Source organism: Sarcophilus harrisii, chromosome 4, assembly GCF_902635505.1.
Source record: "Sarcophilus harrisii chromosome 4, mSarHar1.11, whole genome shotgun sequence".
In the NCBI taxonomy this organism is placed as follows: Eukaryota; Metazoa; Chordata; class Mammalia; order Dasyuromorphia; family Dasyuridae; genus Sarcophilus; species Sarcophilus harrisii.
This window is the reverse complement of record NC_045429.1, coordinates 191,109,318-191,120,380: the sequence shown is the minus strand read 5'-3', so window position 1 is coordinate 191,120,380 and position 11,063 is coordinate 191,109,318. Positions and strand designations below refer to the sequence as shown.

Below are 11,063 nucleotides of genomic sequence, written 5' to 3'. Positions count from 1 at the left end.
ATTTCCTTTTCCTGGTTACTTTACCAAATAGGAAACTGAGGTAAACAGGATTAAGTGACTTTCCCAGGATCATACAACTAATAAGTGTCTGAGGTCAGATTTTAAATTTAGAAAGATAAGTCTTTCTCACTCCAACCCTGCCACTCTATCTATTTTGACACCAAGTTGCTTATGTCACTCCTGACCATGTTATTTAACTTCTCTTGGCCTCAGCTTTCTTATTTGAAAAATGAGGGTGGTAATAGTACCTTACTTCCCAGAGTTGTTGTGAGGATAAAAATGAGATAGTATTTATAAAACATTTTGCAAAGTGCTATTTAAATGTGAGCTAGTAGTATTACATTATCGTTGTTGCTTTAAATTCATGGTCAAAATGAATCTATTATCTGAAAAAGCTTTTAAGAAAATAAAATCTTAAAGCTCAAAAAGTAAAGTAGGAGAAATGAAGAAAAAATTACAAAGGGAAAATATGTCCTTCCTATTAGCAATAAATTGGTTATGCATATGTTTAATTGATTAGCAAGCAGGACATTGTTTTCATAAAATTTCTTTATTCATAGAAAATAGTGTCCACAACTCCTTATAAAATTAAAAAGCATGAATACAAATACATAGAAAAGGAATTCTAGTAAAATGGCATTAATGATTAATAATTTTTCAAATGATAGTCAAATAATACTCTCTTATCCATGAGCACCAGCTGCCCCTTGATGAATCATCTCTATTTCTTCTGAGTTCATATTATTTGTTGTAGGAGGTGAGTCAGCAGAAGAAATGATTTTCTTCTCTCCTAGTTGTTCAGCTTCCTCCCAAGTGTTAGTTAAAGGTTTCCCAAGAGTTTCAGGGAGCATCAGTGTTAACATTCCAGTCAGAAAGGCCATAATACCAACCAGCAACTAGAAAAGTAAAATTAATTAGCAGGTCATAACAAATCAAAAGGAATAAATATCCACCATGCATCAGACATTGTTCTAAGCACTTAAAAAAAAAAAAAAAAAAGATAAAAATAAAATAAAAAATAAATAGATCTTTCCAAGAAGGGAGAAAAAGAGTTTTTGGAATTTATTTCAAAAGCAAGTGAAGATGCTATCCTATTTTGCTATGTTTTTTTTACAATTGTGAAAAAATTTGTTTACTTCAAATCCACTGTATTTCTGGGTAGGTGATACAATAAGGATTTAGAAACTCTTGGGGTCCCTGCTGTTTACCACTGAGGAAAACACTAGGGGGCAGTGTGGAACTATTTCCCTATGAATTCCAACTCAAGCTGAACATTTACAAATCTGATCTCATATATTAATAATTTACATTAATATAGTACTTTAGCATTTCTCATCCTTCCAATGTCCCTTATTTCAAATTTGAAAAATAACTGATACATTTAATAAAAGATAGGAACATTATATAATGATTAAAGGAGAGAGGGAGACAGGATTCCTTAATTCCTAAGAATGAATCATTTTAATGTCCTGGATGACTTAAATTAAAAGGATAAAGATGGAACTGAATTGTGAGATGTACCTCTCAGCAATAGGAAAAAGGATCAGTCAGTCTACACTGAGCAACCCCAATGTGTAGAGTACTGTATTTATTAGGATGTGAAGGTTTGTTCTTTTTTATTATTAGAAAATAGGGCTGCACCTGTGATTGTATTGTCACAAAAAAAAAAACTCCCTTAAAGAAAGCTCCCTCTATTGATGGAGATCAATCAGTTGAGTTACAGAGTTGTCTACAGGAATGATATCCTATTCAAATAAAAACAGATTCCAGAAGGCATATGTTGACAACTCACAAATTAAAATATATCTCTGTTGTGCTGTATTTTTATTTCATTAAATATTTCCCAATTACATTTTAACATATCCGGGAGTGTTACCGGCTCCATATTTAACATCTCTGGTCAAAAGCACTGAGAAGTTAAGTGAATTAACCAGGATCACACAGGCATGTGTATCACAGGCAGGATCCCAGATCTATCCTAGCTCTAAGATCAGTTCTACATCCACTAAAGTCATGCTACCTTCTATATTTATTATTATTAATTAATTAAAATATATTGGACCCTAACATGAAACTTTTTTCATGGGAAATATAGAACTTAACTCCTTAATCTGCTCTGTTTTTGGTCAATGTTTATGTTCTTCCCCTGGCCCCTAGAATGGGTGGTATCTGGGAGTCATATAGGCCAACTTCCATAATTGGGGACCAACTCCCATAATTGGAGAGAGTGAGGGTCAGGACTTATCTAAGGTCACATACAATTAGCATTAGATATGGGGTGTGACCCAGTTCTTCTGAATCCAGAATCAATGCTCATTCATCAGAATCCCTTCTATGGACACAATGCACAGATAAGGAGACAATTTTGAGATTTAGAGATGCTTAGAGATCATTGATTTTCAGCTTGCAGGAACCCAAAAGTCATTTAATACAACCTCTCCCTTACTCCAATATAGTGATCTCCCATTCCCTATTAATAGAATGGAAGTGCATTTCTTCCCAGCCCTTAAAAAAGAAACTACTGTTTTCTTGGGTATTATGACAACCACACATAAATTTTACCCAAAAAAATTGCATTATTATTGTACAAATTTCATTTAAAATCAAAATAAAGCATAAAATCTAAGTAATCTGAGTTGTACTTGCTATCCAAAGAAAACATATTCAATTATACAAAGAAAAAAATATTTTTTAAAAATACATTAGGTTGATTATATCAGATTACTTAACTCTGTTGGGAAGGGGAGTGGGAAGGGAAAGAGGAAGAAAAAATGGAACTCAAAGTCTTATTTTAAAAAATGAATGCTGAAAATTATCTTTACATATGATTGGAAAAAATAAAATATTATGTACAGATGTATGTGTATATGTAGGTAGGAAGGAAGGAAGGAAGGAAGGAAGGAAGGAAGGAAGGAAGGAAGGAAGGAAGGAAGGAAGGAAGGAAGGATCTTAAATTGAGATCCTCCCCCCCTTCTAAACCTCCTTTATCCAAATATAGACTAACCTTAGAATAACATCTGATTGGAAGATGGGGAAATTTATATGTATATTATGTATAGGTATAAAAAAGGAGAGGGATTGGATGTGTAATTTCAGTGGTAAAGAGGACTTTTACATCAGGAAATTACCTCCAACAATGAAGGTCAGGACTTTCTCTGCAATTTTTATTCTTATTGGTATTGAAAAATAATTGCTTATAAACTACATAGTTTTTAAAACAAGCCAATTGTAGTGGGGAGGGAGGGGATGAAGCTTATATTTCAATTAATAGGGCATCACGTTTAATAAAAGATGCATTTAAATTTAAGAAACTTGCAAAATATCCTCCTACATAAAACCTAACACACAGCTATTAGGTTTCTCTGATGCCAGGTGTTCCAAGTATAAAGCAACTGGAGTTAGCACCTGGTTATCAAGAATATTTTGTTTAAATAAGAATCTTCCAAATGACTTGATTCTCTATCACGTGCCTTGTTATGTCTTGTAGTTTCCACACCCCATTTCCAATCTGGCGACATCTGCAAGATCATACTAGAGTGCCTTGCCTTCTGCTTTCCTATGGTGAGGTTTTGCAGAGTTTACACCACATGAAAAAAAAATCCCATGTATTTAGCTCTGTTGAAGAAGCAACTGAGGCACCTAGATGGCACAGTGAATAGAGTACAAATCACTTTAAAAAGTTTTGACAATTGGACAGGTCAAGGCACTATTTTTGCCTCCTTCTATGCCAGCCAGAAAGAGGCAGAGAATTTCACTGCCTTGTAATCTACACCTTCAGCCTGAAGTACCTTTCAGGAGTTTCAGGCAAGTCATAACAGTGAGGGAAAACAAATGCCAAGTTGTTCCTTCTGAAGGGCTGGCCCTAAGCCAAACTGTGAAATAGCCAACATTTTTCTTGAACACTTCTTGTTCAGCTGTTTCAGTCATGTCCTGACTATTCCTGACTTCAATTTGGGACTTTCTTGGCAAAAGTACTAGAGTGATTTCCCATTTCCATCTGCAACTCATTTTACAGATGAGGAAACTGAGGCAAACAGGATTAAGTGATTTACAGAGGTCACACAGTGTCAAGTGTCTGGGGTTGAATTTGAACTCAGGTCCTCCTGACTCTAGGGCTAGTTCTCTATCTGCGTTGCCACCTTGTTGCCCTCACACTATTAGAATTGGAAGAGAACTCCAAGAACATGTGGACCATCTCCCTCATTTTACAAAAAAGTAAACAGACCTAGAAGCAAACACTGGTACCCAGGACTTCTGACTCCTAATCCTGCTCCTTTAGTAAGGTTGATAATATACAGTCACCTTGAAGGCATTATTGACTTTCAATACTGCAGTGATTAGTCTAAAGAAAAATGACAAGCAGGTAAACACTGAGAGGGTGCTTGAATCCTTCCTGGCACATCATGGGAGGAAAATTCTCGGTTTCCTTTCTTGTGGGAAAGTTTAAGCAATTTAGGAGACTAAAGCTTCAGATGAAAGGGACAGGGGAAGTAGATGCATATCCAGGAAGAAATGGACTTTTAATTACCTTCCTTGCCTAGCTCCTCCTATTCCCCACTCTTCTCTGGTAGAACTTTTCTAATTCTGGGCAAACATCTCATCCTGGGGCAGTCCACTCCCTGTTTTCTAAATGGCTAAAGGCATTAAATTGCTCCTTTCCAGTCACCATAACTTCAACCTAACCTTCTGGCACTCACTAACTCGTTGTATCCAACTAAATGTATATATTAAACTATACAACTAAATTGTATCTAATCTAAATCTACTACAAATCACTAATTATAGAAACACAATGCAACTTTGAGGTCCTACTTCATGCCCATCAGACTGACAAAGATGGCAAAAAAGAAAAATGGCAAATATGGGAGAGGCTTTGGGAAAACAGGCATGATATCAATTATACTCTTCTTGTTGATTCTCTCTTCTCTCTAGGTTTTCATGATACTGATCTTTCCTGTTTGTTTGTTTTTCCCAGCAACCTACCCAATTGTTCTAAGTCTTCTTTCCTGGATTTTTATCCAGATCATTTTACCAACAACCATGAGTGTTCCCCAAAGCTCTGTCTTGGACCCTTTCCTCTTTTCCCTCTATACTGTTTCATCTGATGAGCTCAAATCCTCCCATGAATTCAATGATTATTTCTATACAGATGATCCTCAGTTTTAATATGGCCCTAACTTCCAGTCTCATATCCCTAACTTCTTATTCAACCTCTTAAATTGGATGTTACACTGACATTTTAAATTCAACACACATAAAACTAAATTCATTATCTTCTTCCCTCCCCTATTAATGTTAAGGGCACCACCATACTCCCAATTATCCAGGCTCATCCTTCTCACTCTTTCTCACCCCTCCCCTCCATATCTGATCTGTTGCCAAGTCTACCATCTTTGCAATATCTCTTGTATCAATAAATTCCTTTGTTTCTCAGAAGAGATTCTGATGCAGATACTACCCAGGTCTAGGCTCTCTTGACATCATGTCTGATCTCCCTATCTCAAGTCTCTACCCATTTCAGCTATTCAGCTGCCAAAGTGATCTTCCTAAAGCACTGGTTCCAACCATATGATCCCATCTCCTATTCAAAAAACTCCAATTTTTTGGCTTCCTATTACTTCAAGGATTAATTAAAGCTTAGGTAGCTAGATGGTACAGCAATTAGAATGTCATCCTTGGAGTCAAGAAGACCCGAATTCAAATCTCCCCTCATACACTAGCTTTGTGACACTGGACATGGCACATCACTTTACCTTGTTTGCCTCAGTTCCCCATCTGTAAAATGAGTTTGGAGAAGGAAATGGCAATCCACTCTAGTATCTTTTCTAAGAAAACCTCAAAAGGGATGGCAGGGTTGGAAAACATAAAACTTCAATGAGATTTTGGGCAAATCCTCTGTTTAATAAGTTGCCCTTTATAATCCCTCCTACTTTGCTGGTCTTCTAATATATTACTCCCCTTCATTAAATATTCCATCCAAGGACATTGGCCTTGTTTTTTCTTCCACAGGACATCATCTTTCTCAGAGCATTCTCATTACCTAGAACATATTTCCTTCTCATCCCCATTTCCTGCCTCCCAGGCTTCTTTCAAGGCCCAATTAAAATCTTACTTTCTTCAAGAAGCTTTTCCTAATTACTTTCCTCCCTCTCCTCATTATATTTTATGAATAGCTTTTTCTGAATCTAATGCTAAAATTTCATAGTTGTCTTATTTTTCTCTTGCTGACAAGATTTCTTATATGACTCATTCCCTTACTAGTAAGCCATTCTTTCATTCCAGTTATAAATACTTCTTGGTCATGCTGTTTAATTTTTTATGTACTGCTATATTCTATTGTGGGCTATTTCAATGTCTTTGCATTAATATTCATCAATCAGAGTGGTCCATCATTGTCCCTCAGCTTTGTCTTGTCAGGCTTAGTGATCAAAACCATATTTGCCTTGCAGAAGAAAAATTGCTAGTCTACCATTTTTCTCTCATACTGAAAGAGTCTCTATGCTAGAATATAGGAATTACTTATTTTTTTAAGAATTTGGTGAAATTTGCATGTGAATCTGACTGAACTCCATGTCTTTTTCCACAGAATAACACTATACTAGTTTCTACTCAGATATGTCCATTTATATTTTCCACTTCTTGTTTTGCTGATATTTGTATTTTATATCTGTCATTAATTTCTTTTATATTCTTTTAGCCTATTGGTCAGAACTATGTCTAATAATTTCTGATAATTTTCTTGGTTTCTTTTTCCTTATGGACTTTTCTTTCCCCTCTTAATTTTAATCATTTGAACTGAACTCTTTTTATTTTGCAAAGTTTTTGGATATATCATTTGAATTAGGTTATTTGAATTGGTTAAATTCTGTTCTATTTTAATTGTTTTTCTTTTCCTGCTAGTGAACTGATTTGTTCATTTCCTAGGGGTTTAAGTACAGATTCAACTTTTTGATCTTGGCATGCATGCTTTAAATTTGCCTCTGAGTACTGTTTTGGCTTCAACCCATGGGATTTTGAAATGTCATGTTTGTATTGGAATAATCTTTTGTGTAATGATGCTATTTTTCTTATACTTTCTTTTGCTTAGGAAAGTCATTATTTATATATTATGTATTTTTAAATTTTATATTACTAATATTTAATAAAATTATTTTGGTTACATATATACTTACTTCTTTTATGCATTATATAATTATTTTGCATTAACTTTATTGTACTCTGTCCTATAAACATAACGCATATAATCTCTTCTTTTCTATATCTACCTCAACATACTCAGTATAATTTCAATGTTTCTGGATATTCCATTTGTTCTTAGAAAAAAATCTATACTTTTTTTTTCTCCCCATCCTCTTTACATATAGTAATTACATCATTTGTTTGGGTTGGGTTTTTTTTAACAGTTTACAAAGAACCTTCCTTTATTGAAAAAATAAATTTCGTCGATATCTTTTGTTTTTATATTCTGTTCGTTTCCCACTATATCCCTATTCACTCTCCTCACTGAACCTTCTTTTTAAAAAAAAAAAAAAAAAAAGTTTTTCTGATGCTCATTTTTTAAAACATCAATTTAATTTTCCAATGGTTTACTCTTCCCTGTACTCCATAGTAGAATTCTATCTTCTAACAAATAAGAACGGCCAAGTAAAATAAATGAATATGTTAGCTATGTCTAAAAATGTATGCCTCCTTCCACACCTATTTGGTGGGAAGTATGCTTCACCATTAATTTCTCTGTAGTTATGATCCCTGCCTTGATCAAAATTCCATGTTATTTTCCTTTATAGTATTATGACTATTTTGTAAATGGTTTTGCTGGCCCTAATTTTTCCATTTGGTCAATTCTGCATTTTTCTTTGAGGCTTTATTTGTAGCTGTTTTCACATTGTTGTCTTCTAAGTTTATGTCGTAGTCTTCCCTGCCACCATAGCAACATTTTAATGGTCAAGTTCTTTTTGTTGTTGTTATTTCCTTATTTTTCCAACCTATTTCTTAACTTTTTAATATTAAAGTTGCTCACCTTGGAGTGGAAATATACTGTCCCAAGCTTCAAGCTTTTTTGTGCTATCATTTTCAGAAATAGTTCTGAGTCTGCAATTTTCAGTGCTTCTAAAGTGGTGTAATCTGGGGAGAGGTTTGATTGCTGCTCTCTCCTAGTCTCCCATACCATTGTAGCTGCAAACACAAATGCTCCTTTCTGCCTTGGAACTAAGAACAGGGTCCCAACATCCTTGTGACCAACCAGAAGCACTCCTCTTTGTCCTGAGTCTATGATCTAGAACTGCATTAAGAGTAATAAAGTCACCAGTCTGTCAATTGTATCTAGTGTTAGCAAAGGCACTCCTGTAATCAATCTCCTTCTGACCAGTTGTCCGACCTCTTATTGGCTGAAAGTTTTCAAAGTTGCTGCTGCTGCTGCTGCTGTTGCTTTCACAGTGAGCTCCAAGGCAATATTGCTGCACTCTGGACCTGTGCCCACCCCAATGTCTCGGTTCTCTCCTTTTGATTTCCTAAGTTGTCTTAAGACTGGAAAATGTGTCATTTTGACTTTTTTGTTGGCTCTGCCACTCCAAAATTTGATTTGGGAAGTTATTTTAAAGTTATTTGGAGGGGAATGTTGGAAGATTTTTGCTGGATTGTTGCTTGTATTCTGTCATCTTGGTTCCACCCCTTTATAGCTTATTTAGTGCTCTATTGAGCTATATATTTTCTTTTATGTTTGTCCTCTCTTTAGATTTGCCCTATTCTGATAGTGGGGTATTGAAATCTCTCACTATTATTGATTTCATTTTTTTGCTATTCCTTCTTGTAATACCCTCAGTTTTTCTTTTATGAATTTTACTGCAGAATTATCAGGTGCATCCATATTTCAAGTTGATTTTCTCATATCTAACTAGAACCTTTTAGCATAACATAATATCTTTGATTATCTTTTCTAATACTTTCTGGTTGAAATTTGATTTTGATATTTTCCATTTTCCATAGTTTTTGCTCTTATTTTTTGCAATAATCATCTTAAATACAAAGTTCTTTAAATGGAAAATTACATATTGTCAGATTCTATGTTGTGCCATTCCAGAATTCATTCTTTTTGCTAAATAATTCAGTTTATATTTAGTATTAAAATTGTTACACTTTTATTGTCCTCTTTCCTTGTCATAAATTGAATAATATAAAAAATTAAGTAATAATTCAACATTTTGTTATTAATAATCTAAACCCAGTTTAAAACACTGAAATTAAAATTCCTATTTTATTCTAGTGACTATGTATGTTTCTTTAACTTAGACTTCTTCTTTATCAAGGATAGAAGTTTTCTTATTACCTGGGAATTATTCTCTCACGTAACTTTGTACGAATCTTATTTTTTCTTTTTTTTTCTTCATTTATATAAAAGCCACATTTTCACTAACATATTTTTCTTCTTAATTTGAAAATTATTAATTATTTAAAATTTTTATGTTTTACTCTTGGAGGCTTGATTATTTAAAGACTTTACTCCACTGAAGTCTTTGAATCTGTACAAATAAGTCTATAAATTCAATTCCCCAATACATTTTAATTTTGTACATATATTTTTTCTAATCAACCCACATCTTTCTTGAGAATTCCAAAATTGATGTTCATTGGTATGGTTATTTTTTTGGTTACTTACATGACTTTTTCTTTTTTTTAATGTAGTGTTAAAATTTAACTATAAACTGGATTCAAACCCTGGCTTCTCCACTTTATATTTATGTGATATTGGTCAAGTCATTTAATTTTCTGAACCAGTTTTCTCATCTATAAAACAGTAGAAGAAATGGTGGTAGGGGTGAGAAGACATTGAGCTGAATAACTTCTGAGGCTTTTTTCTAGTTTTTAATAAATTATAATATTGTCTTGAACTGAATCTTACCAATTTTTTTGTCAGGGCAGCTAGGTGATGCCATAATGCACAGCATGCTAGGTCTGAAGTCAAGAAGGCTCATCTTCTTGAGTCCAAATCTAGCCTCAGACTCTTATTATTATATTTATTTATATATATATATATATATATATATATATACATATATAATATAGTAATTAATTATATATATGATTATTTAAATTATTATTATTATTTTGATTTTCTAAATTTGGGTGGGAGAAAGATGTCAGTAATTCTAAAGTCTTAATCGGTTAACTTTAATCACTTGAATTTGATATTTTGAAGTTCTTTTAATAATTTAAGCATTTCATGGGCTTGTTGTCCAACTGTTCTGTAGATTCCACAATTGTGTTTTATACAATGATAAACCTGTTGTTAGCTGTCTCACTGATTTTGAGTTCTCTTAGGTATGTTCTTATTTCTCTCTTTTAAAAGTATACTTTAATTCTAATTTCAATTCCTTTCTGCCTGTAGCTACCTACAAAAAATACCATTTGAGAGACACTGAAAGGCTGGCCTGCTTCAAAATTTCTTCCTTATCAGCCTAAAATCCCTACCATCTTGACTCTGCTGGGTTAGACAATAGCAGTAAAGTTATCTCTGGAAAACTACAATTAAAATAAATACCTGTTTCTTTACTGAAACCATCTCTCCTCCTGGAACATTAGGCCATGAAATTGCTTGTTTTTCTTATAATAATAGTTGAGAATTTGGACTCTGAAAGGCTTAGCCATAGAACAGGTTGGTTTCAATGAAAGAGGCCAAGTATACACAACCTTGGATGGTAAAAGGGAAGCATGAAGGTATCTGACCACAGAAGAATTTGTTCTGGCCATGATGGAACAAAAAATGAGAAAGACAATGGATAGGAGGAAGTGAGAAAGAACAAAGATTTTGATTCCAAATCTAATGAAGGGATAAGGAAATGATCATTTCAATAAAACACACAATGATTTGTTGTTGTTTTAAAATTATTTCAGTCATATCCTACTCCATATACCTCCATTTGGGATTTTCTTCACAAAGACACTGGAGTAACTTGCCATTTTCTTCTCCAACTCATTTTACAGATAAGGAAACTGAGTCAAATAGGTTAGGTGACTTGCTAGGGTCACACAGCTAGTAATTGTCTAAGGTTGGATTTCCTGAACCC

The 11,063-nt window shown here is 33.8% G+C and overlaps 1 protein-coding gene across 1 annotated transcript in view; it reads right to left on the bottom strand.

The window, feature by feature from the left end:
• Nucleotides 1-522: 522 nt before the first annotated feature.
• The window catches only part of SLC22A16 (solute carrier family 22 member 16), a 65,057-nt gene continuing 54,516 nt past the window's right edge, over nt 523-11,063 (bottom strand). The window contains exon 8 of the mRNA XM_031964409.1: nt 523-896. Within this exon, the coding sequence (XP_031820269.1) occupies nt 684-896 (213 nt within the window). The 3' untranslated portion in view covers nt 523-683. The remainder of the gene's footprint in view (nt 897-11,063) is intronic.